At 27.5% G+C, this 23,329-nt stretch overlaps 1 protein-coding gene across 4 annotated transcripts in view; it reads right to left on the reverse strand.

Annotated features, from left to right (window-relative positions):
• The window catches only part of LOC100200318 (sodium-coupled monocarboxylate transporter 1), a 107,985-nt gene extending 84,962 nt beyond the window's left edge, over window positions 1-23,023 (reverse strand). For 2 of the 4 annotated variants that reach the window (XM_065816746.1, XM_065816745.1), the window contains exon 1: window positions 22,428-23,023. In XM_065816746.1, coding sequence (XP_065672818.1) covers window positions 22,428-22,766 — 339 coding nt within the window. In that variant the 5' untranslated portion in view covers window positions 22,767-23,023. The remainder of the gene's footprint in view (window positions 1-22,427) is intronic. The other 2 variants (XM_065816748.1, XM_065816747.1) reach the window with 2 other exon arrangements.
• Window positions 23,024-23,329: the final 306 nt, after the last annotated feature.

Raw genomic sequence — 23,329 nt, forward strand, 5'->3', positions numbered from 1 at the left:
TAAATTTAAACTGTTTTGAATATCACACTAATAACAACATAAAAAAATTTTTTGATAATTTATTTCAAAACGGTGCGGTTCCATTAATTAGCAGACCAACAAGAGTGACAGCTACGTCAGCTTCTATAATTGATAACATTATAACTACTGATATTTTCAATAAATTTCTTAAAATTGGTATTATAAAAAATGACATTTCTGACCATTTCCCGATTTTCTTCTCAATAAATATTGTCCCTAAATTACTACCACAACAAAAACAAATTTTTACCAAACGTTTTTTTAATGAAACAAGTTTGAAATCATTTAATGAACAGTTATCCTTAATTAGATGGACAAATATCGACTTTAAAAGTGACGCAAACATAGTCTATGACACATTCTACAAAACCTTTTTTGATATCTACGACGCAAATTTTCCAAAAAAAGAAATATGTAAATCTAATAAAAGTTTAAAGTCACCGTGGATAAATAAGGACATAAGGAAGTCTTCTAAAATAAAACAAAAACTGTATGTAAAATACTTAAAAACAAAAACAGATGAAAGCAAAATTTTATGCAAAAAATACGCTAAACAATTCGAAAGTCAAAAAAAAGCTGCAAAAAAAAATTATTATTTAAATATGTTAGAAAAGCATAAGTTTAATTCAAAACGCACGTTGCAAATTTTAGCAGAAATTACAGGTAATCGCAAATTAAAATCGTGTTCTTTGCCTAAAAGTTTAAAAATTAATGGTAATAATGTTGATGACCCAAAAGAAATAGCTAGTGAGTTAAATAAATTTTTAGTATCTGTTGGCCCAAATTTATCTAAAAACATTCCAGACATGCTAAATCCTATAATTAATTGTGTTTTTCCACTTAAAACAAATTTAAATGCTTTTGAAGTATCATTTTCAGAATTTGAAAGTGCCTTTAAAATGCTAAAATCTAATAAAGCAGTAGGTCCAGACGACATCAGTGGAAACATAGTCATTAGTTCATATAACAACATAAAAGATATTTTATTTAAGGTTTTTAAATGTTCAATAAATCAGGGAATTTTTCCTGAACAACTGAAAGTAGCTAAAGTTACTCCTATATTCAAAGGAGATAAACTAAAAAATGTAAATAATTATTGTCCAATCTCAGTTCTTTCTGTTTTTTCTAAAATATTTGAAAGAATTTCATTTAACAAAATATTTAATCATCTCTCTGTTAATAATATACTTTATAACAATCACTATGGTTTTAAAAAGAATAACTCAACTGAACACGCAGTAATTCAACTCACTCGATGCATTACAAATTCCTTTGAAAAATCACAGTTTACTTTAGGCGTTTTTATAGACTTATCTAAAGCCTTTGATAACATCAATCACGACATTCTCATAAAAAAACTGAAACAATATGGTATCACCGGTGAAGTCTTGACATTATTAAAAAACTACTTAAAAAATCGTAAACAATTGGTTTACATTGATAAATCTACCCCTTCAAATGTTTTAGAAATAGCCTGTGGAGTTCCACAGGGTTCCATACTTGGACCACTATTATTTCTTATTTATATAAATGATCTATATAGAGCCTCTAACTTAATGACAATAATGTTTGCGGATGATACCAATCTTTTTCTATCCAACAAAAACATCAATCATTTGTTTCATGATATGAATATTGAACTGAAAAAAATTTAAGACTGGTTCAAATCAAATAAACTTTCGCTAAACATTGAAAAAACCAAATATATTCTCTTTCATCCAGTCTCAAAAAAGCATATTCTACCATGCAAAATGCCTGTGCTTATTCTTGATAACATTCCTATAAAAAGAATCACGTACACAAATTTTTTAGGTATCATTATAGATGAAAATCTTTCGTGGAAGTACCATATCGATAACTTATGCCATAAAATATCCAAAAGTATTGGAATTCTTTATAACTCAAGAAGTATTTTAATGAGACATACTTTAATTAAGTTATATTACTCTTTGAAACACTGTCATATTAGTTATGGCAATGTCGCGTGGGGGAGTACCCACAAAAGTAAGTTAAAACTTCTCCATTGTCAACAGAAGCATGTAGCACGTCCTATAAATTTAAAAGATCGTTTTACTCATGCAAAGCCTCTTTTATTTAACATGATCATTCTTAATATTTATGAGGTTAATATTTTCAATGTTCTTTGTTTTATGTTTAAATGTAAAATTAATTTATGTCCAGTTTCTTTTAGTGATTTATATTCATGTAAAGAAAAAAACAAATATATACTACGACAACCAAAATGTAAAACAAATATCGGCAAATCTTGCATTCCATTCCGTTGAGCATTTTTATGGAACAAAATAGTCTTAAAAAATTTTGATTTTACTCATGAATGGAGTTATCCAGTATTTAAAAAAAAACTAAAAGAAATAATTTTTAAAATTGATGACATATTTCTTTATTTTTGAATGCTTGGTTTTGATGGCTTCATAAGATAGCTTTATATTTTAGTTTTGAATATATTTGACCACTAACGATATTTATATTTTTGTCAAGTCAAGAGTTTTTATCTTGTAACTTTATTTTATTGTGTTTAACGTTCTAGCGGTTCTCGATGACAAGACCTAGTAGTCTTCTGCGAGTCTCCGCGTTCTTTATATTAAAAAAATATATATATATATTTTAGTATTTATATAATATGTTTTAACGATTTATTTTAACATGTAACACGAGTTTTATTCAGATTGTAATAAAAAAAACAAAAAAAAAAAAAAAAAAATAGTTATTTTTCAATATTAATCATTTTTTCGATCAATTAATTTTCGATACTATTCCGCTTTCCCGATTGAAACTGCAAATTTATCGGAGAAAAATCCTATATCGTAAATGCTGTTGACAGTCACTAATACCATTATGAGTGAAATATGGAACAGCAGATGCCACCATATGTTTAAAAATTCGAAAATTGACCCAATGGCAGTGATCAGGGTAATAATTAGGAACATCAGGAATATTATTACTTTAAAATATAATTATTATGTCCATAGAAACACTGCGGACATTTTCAGTCAATTTTTTTGTATCAAAAACGTTTTTTGTCAAATAGAGAATGGGAATCTGAAACTAAGCATCTGAGCTGAACTAATACACTGGCTCATAGTAAGATCTAAAGATTTAGTAAAGTTTTCCTGTTCCCTGCAAACATATATTTTTTTTACAAAAAAATTTTGTTATTTATGATTAGACAATCACTGCCAGCCCTTATTTTATGATAAATAGTTTTATCATTTGAATGTTTTCTGTAGCGTTCGTAACGTGGTGTTTGCGTGAATGTCCTATTGTTTTTTTTTTAATTTTATTTTCTCCAATAAAAACTTTTTTTACAATAAACTCTTGACTAATCTTAAACATCTTCTTCTGGAACCTTATCTACATTCTCGTTTTCTTTCCGCACAACAGCTCAAAAATAAAAAACAAAAATTACAAAAATATAAAATACAAAAAACAAAAAATAAACTTAATGAAAAAAATAAAATAAAGTCAAGAAATAATTATAAAAGTATAAATATAGATATTGTTAAATAAATACGGACAAAGCAATGTTAAAATTATGTGATATATTTAGTATTATAAACGCATTATATCATTATAATAACGGAAATATAAATTCAAACGGATGGAATGAGGTTTTTTTTTTTTTTTATGCAGAAATAGTATACAGAAAATGTAAATATTGATTGTTTTGTAATTTAAAAAAAAAATGTATATGTACGTATGTACAATATTATACATGCGTATTAGTATATAACATTTATTTCGTATACATACTAAAATTAAAACAAATAAATTTAATTACAATAAATGTTAAATTTAACGTTGTGCAAACGTAAAATATAATGTTGAATTAACTTAAAATACAACGTTTTACCAACGTAAAATACATCAATGTAAAATGAATCAACGTAAAATATTACGCAAAATATGCCGACTTAAAATGCAACGTTGGGCCAACGTTGTTTATTGGTTGTTGACGACGCACAAACTTCAATTTTATTGCAGAAATTATATTTTAATTTTTTTTAATAGTTTAATAGTTAATCTTTATTATTATGTAGAGATATCAGCATATTTTATGTAAAAAGATAATTTTTGAAGCCCACCTGTTTCATATTTTTGTAAATCTTCAATTAAAACTCATTTGCTTCATCTTTTTAAAAGTTATTTTCTATAAAATCTTTTAGAAATAAGTATAAAGTGTTATACATTTTTGAAAGCATCATGTTATGGAGATTTTAGAACAAAAAAAGTTCACTAAAGTTCACCGATAATTTGGACAGTCACCCACGCTTACCCACGCGTTTTTTTATATTTGATTTGTAGCATAGGTTTCTATAAAATTGATTTATTAAAATCAGCTGCGGATACGTGCGGTTTCTGAAATTATCGGGAAAAAAGTGATAAAAGTAAAAAAAAACAGAAAACCGTTTTTATCGTGGTTTCATTTTGTTCATTTATAACAATAGCTTGGTATATGTTTTTCAATTTATTGTTAATTTTTAATTAATACCATGGCATTCTTGTATTTTTGCACTGATTTTGTGGTGAATGTACACTGCCAATATATAAAGAGTTAAAATATTTAAATCAATAAAAAAAGTTTACAGTGGAAATTAAACCGACACGTTTGAATATTGAATAATATGAACGTTACTTTCAAGACTTGTTAAAATGACAACTTTCAAGTGTTCGAAATGTAAATTATTGCTTTCCTATATTGATGGAAGAAGAACAGTTGAGGCACTGTCAATAATTTTAAAAGAAAATTATCGACTTTCTGAGGACAAATTGTGTTTCATTATTAGTGATATTCAAAGGCACATTATTCCGTTGTTTAATAAACGATGGATACAGGCATCACGGAAAAAGGAAGCTTTTTTTTTTATCTAAGAACAGTGATCGGTTGAATTCTGAATATTGCGATCTTTACCTATCTCAGAAGAGGCAATTACCGACTCCACGCCATCTACTTCTTTTGGAAAACGCGGAAGACCGTGCGTGTCTTATGGAGATTCGTCAGAATCCAGCAAAAAAAGAAATAATTCTATGTTACTAAAAGAATATGGATTCGAGCACATCTTTAATACATATCTTTAGGCGTTGCGTTCAATAGGAGAAGAAGCAGAAGAAAAACTTATGGAATCATTAAGGAATGCTGATAAAGCAAAAAAAACTTAATATCGAGTTTTATGGAAAACGCAAGCTAGAAAAATATGCAAACGGATGAAGAAGCACTCAGCGTGTATATTGATTTAGATTTAACAAAAGCACAATATTTTTACATGAGTAAGAATTTTGCAAAGAGACTAAAGCCATTATAGATGAAATAAAGAGCTTTTTCTCTTTGTGGCCGTCTATAATTAATAAAAATGGTAAAAGTGTACAAGTAAAACATGAACTTTTTTTTCTAACAATGATAGATGGAAAAGTGGCTCAGGCATTAACGGATACGCCTTCTGGGTCTACATGTACAATATGTGGAGCTACTCCACGGCAAATGAACGATTTGACCAATGTGGCTTCTGGGCCTGAAAATGAAAATTTGCATCAATACGGATTGTCTACATTACATGCCTGGATTTGTTGTATGGAAATAATATTATATGTTTCTTACAACCTTTCTTTTCAAACACGGGCAGCCACAAACGTTGTCAGCCACAAGTGAAGAAAAGAATCGGCTAAAGCAAGAGAAGAAGGTTTTGGCGCAGAAACGTTTTCGTGAGCCAGGGTTGATCATTGATAAACCAAGCTAAGTAAGCGGTAATACCAATGATGGTAATACTGCTAGAAGATTTTTTTACAATGCAAGCTGCTCTGCTGAAATCATTGGAGTGGATGAAAATTTGTTTAAGCAATTTTACATGTATTTGCGAGGTCTCTCCTCATGTGTTCTGATAAATGCTGAAAATTTTGGTAGTTATGCTGTAGAAACTGCCCAAATCTATGTGATTAATTATGGATGGTACTATATGGCATCTTCAGTACACAAAATCTTACTTCACGTAGAAAATATCATAAAGCATTTTGCAGTACTTCCTATCGGTCAACTTTCAGAAGACGCGCAAGAATCCCGTAATAAGGATTATAAAAAATTTTGCCTTCATCAACCCAGAAAATATTCTCGATTAGTTACAAATGAAGATGTATTTCGTATTCTTCTGTACACTTCCAATCCGTACATCACCAGCATTAGAAAACCGTATAACAAAAATGTGCAAGAACTTGATGAAGGTACTTTGCAGCTTTTGAAAGTCAACGAACTGATTTCAGGAACTGAAAGTTCTTATGTAGTTATGATAAGGTACCCTTAATATACCTATATATTATTTCATAAGAACAACTGTTTAAAAAATGTTATTAAGAAACTGTTTTAAATATTTTTATAATTAGCAAGTAAGCATTTTATGTATTTTTTTGTCGTTTCTAATAACTTTAAGGTATTCTCATACATTTGTAAAGCAACCTTGTCAAAAAAGAGGATGCATTTAGCAAACTAAATATTGATGAAAAATTTATGAATAGTATTAAGAAACCATAAAAATAGAAGTTAGAACAAAAACCATAAGAATAGCAGAAGTGATATCTACAATAAATAGATAAATACTCAAAATTTAGTATCAGCAAATAAAAAATCAAATCAAGATTTAAGAAAATTACAAAACTTTTTTTTAAACAAAGAAAAAGGATTAAAATATTGGAGAATTTATCAAAATTGGAGAAGTATCAAAATCTACTAAGAAAATTGAAATCTGAGTATTATGCAACGTAATTGATATCTTTAAAGGTAATAATGTTGCATTGTGAAAGTCATTAAATGCTTTCACTGCAATTAACTACAAGGCTAAATTTGGTATATGAGAGTATATCGTATTTGATGATTCAAACGACGAAACCATAGCTTATATATGCAATATTTTTCTTGTTCAGAATATTCGAGATATTGAAAAATCAATAACAAAGTTGAACAATTAAGTGGTTGTTAATCATTTCAAAACATCACATCATTTTAATTAACATGATGTGATGTACAATTAACATGATTAACATGATTATTCCCTTAAGGAAATAAATAAATTGAGTGAAATTTCTGAAAATCAAGCTGACAAAATAGTAAATTTTTATTTTATATTTTTTAACTTAACTTTCATGCTATATTTTCCTATTCAATGCTCTATATCCGATGGTATTGTTGTCTTAGCCTAGGAAAAGCCTATATAGGAAAACAAATAGTTGTAAAGACTAATCCAAAGTAGCGTCCGTTATTGACCAACACTAAGCGTACCAAAGTACAACTTATGCTCTGAGTTGGCGGTAAACAAAACATCTACTATAAACCCAATATTGGATTTAATATAGATCTTTTCCAAGTTTTAGGTAAAAAAAATTTTCTAAAAATTTATTCTTTATATTCAGTAAGTTTAAACTAATGACTTGGTAAATCTTTTGAAATATTTTCAACTAATATTTTCACGCATGCTTCACTTACATATTTAGTAGATACATTTTTAGCTGATACATATTTAATATTTTGGGTAACTTGGGTGACGTCACTTTCTGTATTGCAATACAAAAAGTGATATCACCCAAGTTACCCAAGATTACTAAATATGTAAGCAATTTGCGAAAAAGTACTAGACTTATGTGTGCTTATTTACTTATTTAAAAAAAAATGTGATATTTAATAAAATCCAATTTGGCTTCAGAAAATATCAGTGGAGTGAAACAGCAGTTTAATTAAGGAGTAAAAACTTATAATCAGCTATCAGATACGTTGGTGAAACAATGGAACAATGTTGCAAGTTGCGTAGGCATAACATTCATTACCAACGTGTTAATTTTGGAATTATTTCTCGTTTATTCCTTTTTTAATTTTTGATTTTAAATTTTGTTAATATATATATATATTTATATATACATATATACATATATATATATATATATATATATATATATATATATATATATATATATATATATATATATATATATATATATATTCGTATCAAAAATTAAAGATAAAGCGGAAAAAAGTCTGTTATACTCGTAATATATTTTATTATCTAGTTCGATAGGTGTGGGTTCAATAAAAAAAAAGATTTCTATTTTTTTGTTAGTTTCGATATTTATATCGATATTTTGAGTTCTTGTAACAAAAATTTTTTGGTTGGTATTTAATTTTTTCTAAAAGTGCTCTGGCATACACACACTAGCATACACACACTAGCATACACACACTAGCATACACACACTAGCATACACACGCTAGCATACACACTCTAGCATACGCACACTTGCATACTCACACTTTTCGTGAAACTACCTCATTCTGTAACAATATAATTTTTAAAATAGCTCGTTTAATAGAATTTTTCAAATATAAAAAAAATTGACAAGTGGTACTATGGCAAAAATAAAAGATTTAAAAGTGTTTTTTAAGAGTTGGATTAATAGGATAGACTTTTAAAATTAGAACGAATGCGTACTTTATGAAGTTTTTTTATACATTTTGTGCGGAGATGTTATTGTTTTTTGCTTCTTTTTTTGTCTGCTTTGTTGTTATTGCTGGGTTTTTTTTTAATAAAACAAAATAAATGGTTCATTTCTTTCGTGGTTGTATATTACTTGTTTGTTTTGTTGTTTTTAACGTGCTATTATTCCATTAAAACCTTTTGATTTTATGTTCTATTCCTTTTTCCAATGGTAATGTTAATGTAAATGCTAGGTGCCGTAATTTTTTTTATTATTTAGCACCAGGGAAGAGCATTTGAAAGGAAATTAACGCTTTGTTCCTTATCGATGTTATAAAACTTGCATAGAGGTGGCGTTAAATCACCTCTAGTTGCAGAGGCAAATGCTCTAACCACTGCGCTACGTCTGCTGAATACGGTTGCGTGTAAATTGCTTAAAAGCGTTTGATGGTTCATAGTGAAACTAAAAGGTTTCCAGCATTCATGATGCTCCATGATGGTTAATATAGAGACTCGAAACCAAAATATTTATTTTTTTTAAATAAGGATTTCTATTTTCATAACTAAGTTCTTAGTATTTTTCTTCGTTCAGTTTAATGTTTTTGTTTTTTTATATACAAATTTAGGGCTTTGCCAGCTTTTATGGATTTCTCAGTAGGTAAAATATTGTGTCATCTGTGTATAACTGACAATTTTTTTCTTGGTTGTTGATGGTGATTCTTTTAATTTCTTGGTTATTCCGGATGTATACAGCAAATATTTCTGACTGGATAATATACAACAAAATTGAGAGTACATATCTTTGTCTTTCTATGTTTATATCTATTTTTCTAACAAATCCAGTTTACTTTAAAATAATAATTTATATCGATTTATAACGTTTTAATAAGGTAATAAAAAGTATATTAAAAACAATTTTGTCCGGTAAAATTTAATATATGCTTTTGTTGTAAAAAATTCAAATATTTTCCAACGTCTATAGCGTTTATTTTAATAGTGACACATATTGCCTTATGGTGGTCGGAGACTGTCATGAGTTGATCTGCAATTGTCATATGTCTTGACTATCTAGATCTGAATATGAAATATTGTGTGTTGCTTTATCCCAGTGGGCACGGTACGTTTTTAAAACGTTTTTTAGACGTTTTTATAAGGTTTAAACCTAATAAAAACGTCCAAAGAACGTTTTAAAAACGTACTGTGCCCAATGGGATACATCGATTCATAAAAGTTTGGATTACACGTTTGATACATGTTTGCGATCATACACATTTGCTATGATGCATTAGTCTGCCTTTTTGGCAACATTTACGAAAAATTGTTTATGAAGTTAAATGATGAAATAATAATGAAAATGATCTGAAAGTTGAATGCAAGTAAATCAATGAGTATGTTTAATACAAGTTCTAAAGTAAAATATTCGAGTATTTTCAAAAAATGTCATAACCTAAGTCTAAAAATAAAGTCAATTAAAAATTCACGGTAAGTCAAGTCAAAACTTAAAATTGAAAAATGTAATTCTTTTAAATACATTTTTAACCAAAGTCAATAAAGAACGAAAGGATGCATACATAGTCGGGGACATCAACTTGATGAGACATGCTTTAAATAACATTAAATAGTTTATAGATACTCTTCTTCAACATAATGTTATTCCAACAATAAATAAGTCAACCAGAATAACTAAAAACTTCTACATTACTAGATAATATAATCACAAACAATTTTTATAAAAACCCTATTAATACTGGTATAATTAAGCCTCACTCATCAGATCATTTTGCTACTTTTCTAATTACTAAAAATATTACAATTAACAATAAGCATTCAAAAACTATTATAGAAGCAGATCAATGAAAACTCCTTACAACAATTCCAAAACCTTTTAAAATATAAGATTGATTGGGACCTTATACTGAAATCAAGTAAAGCAAACAATGCCTACGAACTATTTCTTCATCATTTTTGTAATCAGTATGAATATGCGTTTCCTGAGAAAAAAATTGTTATAAATACCAAGTCACTCCTATGTCCTTGGATTTCTAAGGGCCTTCTAAAATCCTCGAAGAAAAAAAAAAGTTGTATAAAAAATTCTCAAAAACTAAAACTTATAAAAATGAAACAAACTATAAATATTATAAAAATATATTTGAAAAAACTAAAAAAAAACTAAAAAAACTTTATTACTCAAAATTATTAGAAAAAACTTACGGAAACTCTATTAAGACGTGGAAGGTAATTAAAGAAATTATTGGCAATTCAACAAATTATGGAAAAATAATCTGCCAAAAAAAATTTTAGTAGATGGAAATTTATATACGATAAAACAATAACTGCAAAAACTTTGAACAGCTTCTTTCTTAATATTGGGCCTGACTTAGCTGAAAAAATTCCATCAAGTTCTTTATTATATATTTATATATTTAAAAACCTATGATAAAGTACTGGATGAATCTAAACTAGATATTTATGAGTTGCGATCTGCTCTAGATAGTCTTAAAAACAACAAGATTTTCAAATCTGGTGATGGCACAAATGCTTCAAAGTACAGACCAATATCCCTTCTGCCATGCTTTTCTAAATTACTCGAACGCATAATGTGTAATTGGCTTAACAGCTACTTAACGGTAAACAACATTTTGTTCAACAAGCAATTCGGTCTTTAAAAAAATCACTTAACCGATCGCGCTTTGACCGAGCTAGTAACTCATGTAACAAATGCCTTCAATCATGATTGTTTGACATAAGGAGTTTTTATTGATCTGTCTAAAGTCTTTGACACCGTCAACCATGTCATTCTTCTTGAAAAACTCGAATATTTTGAAATAAAAAACAATAACTTACTCTAGTTTAAACAATATTTATCTAGCAGAAAACAGTTTATACGATATGAAACAGGTAAAACGTCTAAAAATATACTGACATGCGGAGTTCCTCAAGGCTCGATTTTAGGACCGCTTTTATTTTCACTTTATATAAATGATTTATCTTTTACATCAAACTTATTAAATTTTTTTTTATTTGCGGATGCCTCTAACCTGTTTTATTCACAAAGGGATATTAAAACGCTTTTTACAGTAGTAACCAGACTAGTCTATGGATAGACTTACAACACAGACAGACAATTCTGTATGTTGTAATGGACACAACAAATGTTTAATTTTTTGTCCTTGTTGTGTCTATCAAATTTTTGATGGTGTCCTAAGATTGCTCAGTTAAAAAATAATTTTCACTTCATAAGTCTACAAAGCATAATTTTTTGTCTATTTGGTGTCTATGATTTTGTCTAAATTTACTTGATTTCATAAAACCAGAAAACTTTCATTACCGTATTATTTGAAGATTGTTATGTAGCAAATTTATAATATTAAAAAAATATTAAAATGACATCAAAACTCCAAATGACGATCATTGCCCATGATTAATTATTGTTTAAAACTTGCGTACATATTCATCAATAAAATGAAAGTAAAAAACATTTTTCTTTTTCACTATTGTTTTATTCACAAACCTAAATAAATTTTAACACCTATTGGAATCTTCTACTTACTAATCCACATTTTATAAAGGACAACTCCTTGATCTCATATTTTTATAATAATTTTATTGAAGGTGATAAAGATTTTAGTGACTAAGGAAAATTTTTTAAATGATAAACTTACCTTCAACTTTTTTGAAGTAATCCCAAACTGTAGAGGGCATTTTAAAAATAAATTTTCACGCACATTCACTGAGAATTGAAAAACAACTGAACTGAGTAATTAATGAACTTCAATTGAGCACAAAATAGTCCATTTTGAGGTTTTTAAATAAACATTAACTTTTTAATCAACAGCACACGCTGGACAAAAAATTAAAAAATGAACTTCTGTTAGAAAAATTGTATTTTTAATTTTGTGCTCGTTTTCAGTTTTTGAAACGATGCTGCAGTGAAAATTTAATTACTCGTTATAAGTCCAAATTATATATTAAATAGATCTTCTATACCTCATTAAAAAATCGAGATTGTTCATTTAGTGTCCGTTTTTAAAATGATTGTCTTGAAAGACAAACATTTTTTATAGACAATTCATTTTTGATAGTTGTAATTAAAATTGTTGCAATTAGTGCTTTGTCGAAGTCTATTTTTGTCCTTTTATAATAAGTCCATTAGAGATTGTCTGGTTGCTATTTTACAGTGGTTAATGAAGAGTTAAACAAAGTAAACGAATGGTTTACATGTAATAAATTATTGCTTAACGTAACAAAAACTAAGTATATACTATTTCATAAACAAAATAAAACAGATAATCTTCCCCTAAAATTACCTGATCTGAAAATAAATAAAATAAATATTACTAGACAAACATCTGTAAACTTCTTAGGTGTTATTTTAGATGAAAATTTATCGTGGAAGACTCATATAAGCTCTCTGGAAAGAAAACTTTCAAAAAATATTGAAATAATGTATAAAGCAAAACCAATCTTAAACATTAGGTCTTTAAAAAGTTTATATTTTTCTTTTATACATAGTTATTTAACTTACGGAAATATTGTATAGACAAGCATAAATTATACAAAGTTGAAAAAAATTTATTCAAAATAAAAACATGCTTGCAGAATTGTATTTGGAGCAACAAGAAATGCGCATTGCGAGCCACTTATTAGTAAGCTTGGATCATTAAACGTGTACAAAATTAATGTATATTTAGTCTTACAATTCATGCATAAAATAAAACACGAACTATCTCCAACAACATTTAATCAATATTTTAGTAAAATAGTCCCATCAGATTTTCTGAAAACAATTTCGTAACTCCAAAATTTAATCTAAAGTTATGTTCTTATTCTATTCAGTATCGGGGACCTTTTTTTATGGAAAAGTTTTAAACAGATTGTTCATAATAAAAAGCAAACACTTCCGCAATTCAAAGCTAATTTAAAATACCATTAAGTAAATATGGATTTTAATGTTCTAAATATTGCCAGTCTTTTTCAGAAGTTATCAAAATAAATTTATAATGATACATTAACTTAAACAACTTTAACATATTAACTACCAAAAAACTAAAAATAAAATCAACTATAATTATTAAGAATATCAATGTCTTTATCAAACTTCTTTAAAAATGTTTACTTTTGAATATTTAGTCTTAAAGTTTAAAAAGTTTTATTTTTTAGTTTTATTTAATCTAAACATGCAGTATCTTTTTGTAAATTATCTTGTATTTATTTTATTTTTGACACTTCTATATATTTTATGTTGTTGTGGATGGAATTTTATTCATTTTATTACAAAAACGACAATACGAGGCAATATGTATACGTATGTATGTGTGTATGTGTCATGGGCGTATGTGTGAATGTATATACACATATATATATTTATACATTTTATATCTTTCTTAACTAGGTTTACTTTTAATTTTTTTAGTACTTTTTTGTTTCTTCTTATACTTGACGTTTTGTAAAGATTTTTTTAATATTTTACGGACTTGTAAAATACGATTGTAATGAGGCTCGGTGGTAAGGCTAATTGATGCCTTCTTCTTGCAACTACCATTTCTTTTTTTCCTTTTTTTTTAATTTTATTTAGGTGCCCTAAGAAGTCCTTACGGTCTTATCACAGAGCACCGCGGATGAGTATTTAATTGGAAGTTCACGCTTCCTTCCTAACAGATGTCGCAAAACTTGCCCTGAGATGGGTTTCCTTTTGTACGTTGAAAAAAAGACACTTTCTAGCGAGTTCTTGAGGAAAAAATTTTCATAGTTGTTCTAACCGTAAAAGTCGTTCTTACATGTAAAAGTGACTTTAATAATGGAGGTGACTTTGATAATTTTGCCTATTAGTTACAAAAGTCCTGATAGTTCTATAATTGCAAAATAAACAACATATTCTGCATATATTTTTGAAACTGTAATGATTGAGAAGTAATTCTAACTCGTGCAAATGTGTTGGGATTAACCTGACTTAAACAACAAAAAAAATGAATCTTACGATTTTAATTTTTTGGGATAAGCTGCTTTATTAAAATCCATATTTAGATGTTCAAGTTGTATATTCCAGTTATAATAGCACTAGGATATACCACTCGTTTTTGTTTAACTCCAATCACATTTGTACAAAAATCAAAACAATTTTGTTTTCACCATTAAAAATAACTTTCAATAATTGATATTTCAATCCTATTGTGATGTTTTAATGTTTTAAACAATTATTTCTAGTTAAAAAAGACATCAAATATTTGCAAATACACAGGAACAATTGCCATTAATACAAGAGTTTATAAACGTAAACCAGGTAATTGACCATACGCATCGTATCCAGCAGAAAACATGCAAAATATCTTATTGGATATCTAAACAAATAAATGTTAATCTTCAAGGCATCAAAGTTATATGGTATACCATATGGTACTCTGTACAATAAGAGTAAGAAAAGACATATAAAAAAATCTGTTGTGCAGACCAGATTACAACCCCATTCTGAAAAAAAAATTATACAAGTTCTTAGCATCCTGACAGATGGAAAAATACCTTATGATGGTATGAATATACGTCTGCTAATGAAAGACCAGACAGAACAGGTGTCGTTGATCAAAAATATAAAAACACCTTGCCTGGCCCTGATTGTATGAAATCTTTCATTGTTCACAACAATCTGATTTCTCGAATCGCTGACAACGTAAAACTAGCAAGAGCTGAATTGATCAAAATTCTGTTTGTTAAAATTTTGATGAACCATTATTGCACTACAAAACATTTCTAATACTCAAATATTCAACTATGATAAGATTAATGTGAGCAATAACCCAGGCTCTAAAACTAAAGTTTGTAAACGTGGCCTTAAATGCGTAGAAAGAAAAATGCAGCATTCCAAAGGAGCTGGTCAGTTTCCTTCTCCCGTGGTTATTTATAAAGCAGCAAATTGTTACATAAAGTGGACTTGTGGTGGCCCACCTGAAAGTAAATTCGACAATTCAAAGTCTGGTTGGTTTGACGCTAGAATATTTTCACAGAAATTTTTATTCATAAAACAGCATCTCTTTCAGGAACAAAGTTTGTTATCGGAGATAATTTAGCTTCACATTTTTCACTGAATGTCATCAGAGCATGCTCTAAAAATAATGTCGGCTTTACATATTTGAATTCTCGTGAAGTTTTAAAAAAGGAAAACGAAAACCGAAATACCGATCTTAAAAAAACAAACAAGCAGATGATAAAGTATGAAAAAATACAATAGACATTGAAGAAAGTCCAACGTTCTATCAGGATTGGCATGATAAAAAAGTCAGCGATTTGGAAAAAAAATTGATAAATGATAAAAAAGTCAGTGATGTGGAAAAAATAATATGGTCGAATGCAACCATAGGGGAGAATGAAAAAAATAGACTTTGACAACTAGAAGATCGTCAAAGGTGAAACAATCTTCGAATCGAAGGAGTCAAAGAAAATGATAACGAAAACTGGGATGATACGGAAGTAGAAATAATAAACCTTCTTGAAAATAACCTCAATGTAAAAGATATTATCATAGAAAGAGCGCACAGAACTGGTATTATCGATATTAAAAAGCCTTGAACAATTGTAATTAGGTTACTAAATTATAAAGACAAAGTAAAGGTTTCAAAAAACAACAACTAACTAAAAGGTTCTGGAATTTATATTAACGAGCATTTTTCGCTAGAAACTACTATAATAAGAAAGAAACTTCTTGAAGAAAGCAAAACGCATAGGATAAACGGTAAATATTCTGTTGTTATATATGATAAGCTCATTGTTAAAAAATTTAGAAAAAAAAAATCATGTTAAATGATTTTTTTTTTTAGTTAAATTTATATTGGTTTATTTTTTATTTAAAATGGCTGATAATATTGTTTTAGCAAACATAAATTTTAATTCACAGAAAAAGCCAATAATTTTAAACAACTATTCGGATCCCGATTATAATTTTTTTAACGATAGTCAAGTAATTAAAAATACTAGCCCGATATACTTCAACCCAAATTCAAAAACCATTGATGAAGGAATGGAAGATAATTCGTTTTCAATGCTTCACATTAATAATAGAAGTATTCAAAAAAATTTTGAGTCATTGAAACAATTTTTACATAAAATTGACATTAGATTTCAGGTCATTTGTCTCAGTGAGACATGGTGTAACAATGTAAGCATTGAAAACAATTCCAATTTTCAATTACCTAATTATAAAGTAATTCATCAAGTTAGAGCATCAAATAAGGAAGGTGGAGGTTTGTGTATATACATAAAAAATTCAATTTTATTCAAAATTCAAATGCCTTAATACTTCCTAAGGGCGGTCTATATAAAGCATGGATGACGATATTTCTTGATACCACAGTTAAGTTCAACCACTAATGATTATGAATCTTTATGTGTTGAAATTATTAATAAAACTTATTATGAAATTATTAATAAAACAAGAAATATCTTCATCCATGCTTTATATAGACCGCCCTCAGGAAGTATTAAGGGATTTGAAAATCACATTAAAAGTATAATTAAAAAAAAAAAATCATCTTTAAATAAATCGGTTTATATTGTTGGTGATATTAATCTTAATATATTAGAATAAAATAAAAACATTAGGAACTTCTTTAACACAATTTTTCAAAATAGTTATATTCCCCTAATCAATAAACCAACGCGAGTTACTAGAGAAAGTGCAACATCTTTAGATCAAATTATTACAAATGATTTCGTAAATATTAAAATAAGGACAGGTATATTTAAATCTGACATTTCTGATCACTTCCCTATTTTTATTCTATCGCAAAAATGCATCGACTATGATGCTCTTAGTGATAGAAAAAAATTAATTACAACACGGTTAGTAAACGACGCTTCCATCAAAAATTTTCATAAACTTCTTACTGGTGTCAACTGGGACACCCTACAACTAAATCTAAATGCCGATAAAGCATATGATATCTTTTTAACTGAATTTCTTAATCTTTAAAATAAAGCATTCCCGGAAGTTACTAAAGTTATCAAAACAAAAACACTTTTAAACCCCTGGATCACGAGGGGCATTCTTAAATCCTCAAAAAAAAAACAAGGTTTATATTACAAGTTTTTTAAAAAAAACTCTTAAAAATGAAACTAATTACAAAACCTATAAACGGCTATATGAATCAGTTTTAAAACGCTCAAAGAAACATTACTATTTGGAACAATTATTTAAACACAAAAATGATTCGAAAAAAACATGGCAAATTATAAAGGAGGTAATCGGTAAAAAACGTTTATACGGTAATTTACTTCCGAAAAATCTTAAAGTTAATAACAATTGTATTGTAAATAAATCCTTAGTGGCCGAAACACTTAATCAGTTTTTTTTAAATATAGGTCCTATTTTATCATCAAATATAGCAACTTCTAAAATACACTTTAAGCGTTACGTAACCTCAAACAACATTAGTGTTATGTCTAATCCTAAACTTACGGAAAATGAATTATTAGACCCAGTCTCTTTGTTAAAGCCCAAAAAAAGTGTAGGTTTCGATTCTATAAGTAGTAATGTCGTTATTAAATCGATAAAATACATCACAATTCCATTATTACATATTTTTAATTTATCTTTAAAACATGGTGTTTTTCCAGAAAACCTAAAAATTGCAAAAATCATTCCAATTTTAAAATCAGGCGATCCTTCTGAAGTTGCAAATTATCGTCCAATCTCAATTCTTAATTGTTTTTCTAAAATATTAGAGCGAGTTATGTATAATAGACTTTATTCTTTTTTAAATGTAAATAATATTCTTTACCATAAACAATTTGGATTCAAATCTGGCCATTCCACCGATCATGCAATTATTCACCTTGTTCAGGACATATTTAAATCGTTTGATGAAGGCAAGTATACCCTTGGTCTTCTTATCGATTTAAGTAAAGCTTTCGATACAGTCAATCATCAAATCCTTCTATCGAAACTCAAACGTTATGGTATATTAAATACTAACTTGTCCTGGTTCGAGAGTTATTTGACTAATAGGAAGCAGTATATAGTTTATGATGAAGGAAAAACTAATTATGAGACAATTACATGTGGTGTTCCTCAAGGATCAATTTTAGGGCCACTTCTATTTCTTGTTTATATAAACGATTTAAATAAATTTTCTAACATTTTAAATACAATTTTATTTGCAGATGATACCAGCTTGTTTTATTCCAATAAAGATATCAATATATTATTCAAAACATTAAACAAAGAACTAGACAAACTAACCCAATGGTTTAAATCAAACAAGTTATCTTTAAATATTACTAAAACAAATTACACTTTATTCCATCGCCTACATAAAAAATCAGATATTCCCTTAGAACTTCCGGACCTTTTTATTGACAATCAATTAATAAAGAGGGAGCAATCAATAAAGTTTTTAGGCGTGTTTCTAGACGAAAATGTAACCTGGAGGGAACATATAGGTGTAGTTGAAGATAAAATATCAAAAAATTTAGGTATAATGTACAAAGCAAAGCAGTTATTACATCGATCTTGTTTAAAAAACATTTACTTTTCTTTTATTCATTGCTACTTAAGTTATGCGAACATTGCTTGGTGTAGCACTAACGCGACGAAAATAAAAAAATTGCTTAGAAAACAAAAACAGGCTATAAGGATAATTTCAAACGTAGATCGCTTCTCACACACACAAACACTATTTAATGAACTCAATATCCTAAATGTATATAAACTAAACCTCTATCAAGTTCTTATTTTCATGTTCAAACTTGATAAAAATATATTACCAATCTTATTTTATTCAATTTTTGAAAAAATAAATCACATATACCCTACTAGATTTTCAAAATACAACTACATTCAATCCAAAACTTATTATTCCGCTACTAAATTCTCTATTGTAAACCGAGGACCAAAGTTGTGGAACATAATATTAAATAATGAAATGAAAACTAATTATTCTCTAAACCAATTCAAAACAACATTTATTTTTTATTTTTGCGTTATTTATTAATCTTTTACTTTTATTTTATACTGTTTATTTGATTTTACTTAATCGGCAATAAATAGTATTATAAATATAATTAAATAAGTTAAACTATAAAATGCTCTACCAATAAAATGTTTTTATATAAAATCATATCTTCTTATTTTTCAAACCAATTCTTAAATGTTATTTTTATCTTTTATTATTTTAATAAATTTTGTTTCTTTTATTTTACAAAGCAATTGTTATATCTTATTTTTTGAAAAACTATAAATTTTAAACGATATGCGATATATTTAAATTTTCTTTTATGATATATATCAGAGATATATAAATTGAAACTATATTTTTTTGTCAAACTATATTATGTCTAGTAATGACGCATTTTTTGGGGCTTAATGATAAGACTAAATTTGTCTTCTTCTAGCCCCGGTCATGTAATTATTTTTTTATAAGTTACGACTGTAAATTTTTTTTTTATTGGCAAAAGTGTAAATAAAGAAAAAAATATATATTTCATCTCAAATGCCACACATGTGCTGCATCCACTTGATACTTCTGTTTTCAGGTCGTTGAAAGTCAAATAGAACAAGATTTTACAAACATGGCAAAAATAATCAAGAATTAAGGGTTCAATTCAAAAAAACAATTTCCCAACACTCTTGAAAAAGTTGCAGAATACTCTAAAAGCGGAGAACTAAACAGCCGGGTTCAAAGTTTCTGGCATATATTCATTGAATCAAGAAAATGTAACAAAAACCATGGCGGCAAAACCGTAAGAAAAATATTCAATGAAGGTTTAATAGATATTCTTAAGAAATACTATGGCAATGATGCAGCAGGAGAAACCAAGAGCAAAAGAGGCAAAAAAATCACACCAGGCAAATTAATCACAGTAGATGAAATTAACGATAGATAAATATCAAAACAGAAAAAAATAAAAGAATCAACAAATTGAAGACTAAAAACCAAAATCAACTTCAAAGGATGTTGAACTTTTGTCTGAACCAAAAGAAATTGAAGTCAGTTGTAGTGGTCCTCCCAATGAAAATAATCGAAGACAGATGTTGATTTAAATGAGTCTGATCAAAGAAAGTTGAAGAAAAATCTGTTTAATATCCAATAGCAGAAGACATTGTTTTTGCTGTACTTTTCTCAAACATATTGCAGTATCTTCAATCACCTTAGACAAATAATAGATATCAGCTACAGTTTGCAAATGTGAAATGCAAACCGTAGCTGGATAGCTCAGTTGGTTAGAGCGCCTAACGAAAAGTTAAAACCCTGACTGCTGTACTATAGGGATTCAAATTCTGCGACCGCTAACTCAGTGCTTGAGTAGTTTTTCTGTACGCAAAAATGTCGGTCAATAACGGACGCTACTTTGGATTAGTCTTAATCACTATTTGTGGCTGTTCCTATGCTGAGCCAACAATATCTTTGGATATAACATTGTATAGAAAAATATAGCATGAAAATTCAAATATATAGAAATGAATAAAATAAAAAATATTGATAAAATGCACTAAGTGTATCATAATTGCTAGATAGAACAATACTACCTAGTATTTCAAACATTGATTTTTATATTAAATACATATATATTGTAATATATTATATTGCTACGTTTTGCATATTAACATTTCATTTTGTCCAATTTGTGAATATATTCGATAACCAAACTTGTTTACTAAATTGATAATTTTACCTAATTTAGTAAAACTTCTAAAAAAACCTATTAATAACACTTGTGAAGAGGTTTAAATTAATAAGCCATAAGAAATTAATAGATCATCGCAATTAAGGGGTGAGATTGATAATATTTTGTACTTAAAAAAAAACAAATAAATAGACCAAAAAAGAAAAAAAAATTAATGAAATACTACAAAGGAAATGTATAACGGCGAAAAAAGATCAAAAAAAAAAATTATAAAAAAGAGTTTTTTGGCATAAATGTTCAAAAATCTATCAGTCACCCAAAGTTTTACAGTAATTCATAAATAAATACGTTCAAAAAAAATAACTATGATTAGAGTCTATAAACTATGTTATTTGGGTAAAGGAGGCGGATAAAATAACATTAAAAAGAAATCTACTGTTTGTAAACATGAATAAAAATTCTTGCTTTAATTTTCAAAATTTATGACTTGTAAATTTGATCTCTTTTTCTTCTCAAATAGAGGAGTTTGTAAACTTTACATAATCGCCATTTTTAATCAATGAGAGAATGTTTTATACGGCTTTTATCTAAATGTTCAATTTTTCCGATATGTTTTTCTAAAACACTTTTTTTTGACACTAATATGGATACAAAAAAATTTCATTTTGCACTGAAATTTAAGTTTGCACCATTTATGAAAGTTAAATACCAAAAACCAAAAAATGTTTGCCTTTCTAAGTTTTTGACTTTTCAATTATACACTGTCTTTTAGGTCAGACAGACTGAGTCAAAAAAAATTTTTACATTTTTTGTGAAGCCATCTAATATAAAACTCTTAAAAGTATTAATAAAATGGTTGTCATCGTAATAAAGTAATCAAATATTTTAAATCAGTTTTTGTAAAAAAGTTTTGTAACCATTGATAACTAATCTTGTACTTTCACTAGAGGGTATAAAGCTTTCAGCATTTAAAAATTTGTATTCTGCTTAGATTTTTTTAATAGTTTTAAAATGGTTTTAGGTTGAAATGAACAATCCTATATAAATAAAAATAAAAATTATGCAGCATTTTGCTAAAAATTTATGTATTAAACATAAATCTACTGTCTCTGCAGAAAGTAAGAAAAAGAAAACTCCCTCTAGCTTTGCCTCGTACTTAAAGTAATAAAATATTTGCGTTATCTAAAACATGCATAATAATCTAAAACATGCATAAATTAATAAAATATTTGCGTTATCTAAAACATGCATAAATTAAGTATTTTTATTAGTTTTCAACTTAAAACTAGATAGAAATTAAGAATTAAGTTTATTTTTAAAATATACCTCATTTGCACTGACTACCTTCAGATTGTACATTATGGGTAGGATAATAACAACACATACCAGAATTACTAACGGATACGAAAAGCAAATATTTACATATTGTATGCCATATGTAAACACTTCCGATGACATACCTGTTATTGCAATTGCCGACAAATAAGTAGCAAAAAATGAGACAAATAATGGGAACCAATTTACATTTCGATCGGCTACTAAATTGTCTTTGTCGTTGCTTTTTTGTTTTGCACATCCAAAATAAATTCCAATAATTGAAGAAATAAGAAGCATACCTCCAAAAACGATATAATCAAGTAAAGTAAATTTACTCAAATTCGCCATGGTTTTTGCCACTTATAACAAAAAACACGCAACAAATAAAAACGTTAATAAAGCAGATTTTATTTTTTATAAATTGACTAAATGTTGTTTATAATTTGGCGCGGTAAGTTTTGTATGATTTCAATCCAAAAAACAAATTAGTTGACATATATGTAATGTTAAAAAAACATTTTGTTTGCTCTAAACAAGCGGTTTACATGTTGAAGAACAAATAAAATACACAAATTAGCAAATCGTGGAAAAATAAAATAAAATAAATTGAAACATAGTTTAATAACATAATAAATAACATTCGTAGTATTGGTTTAAGATTAAAAAAAAATCTTTTAAAACAAATATGTGTGCCCACGTTTATTTGTCGACACAATGTAACGCAAAGATGTCAAACTTTCCAAAATTTAGGTCAATAATCTATCCTTAAAATACATAAATAAACAGATTGTGGTAAAATAAAATGAAATAAAAATATATATGCATATATACATAAAAACAAAATTAAATCTAACAATAAATATAATGAATAACATTTAAATATAATAAATAAAATTCATTTGTCCAGTGGA

Source organism: Hydra vulgaris, chromosome 13, assembly GCF_038396675.1.
Source record: "Hydra vulgaris chromosome 13, alternate assembly HydraT2T_AEP".
Classification (NCBI taxonomy): domain Eukaryota; kingdom Metazoa; phylum Cnidaria; class Hydrozoa; order Anthoathecata; family Hydridae; genus Hydra; species Hydra vulgaris.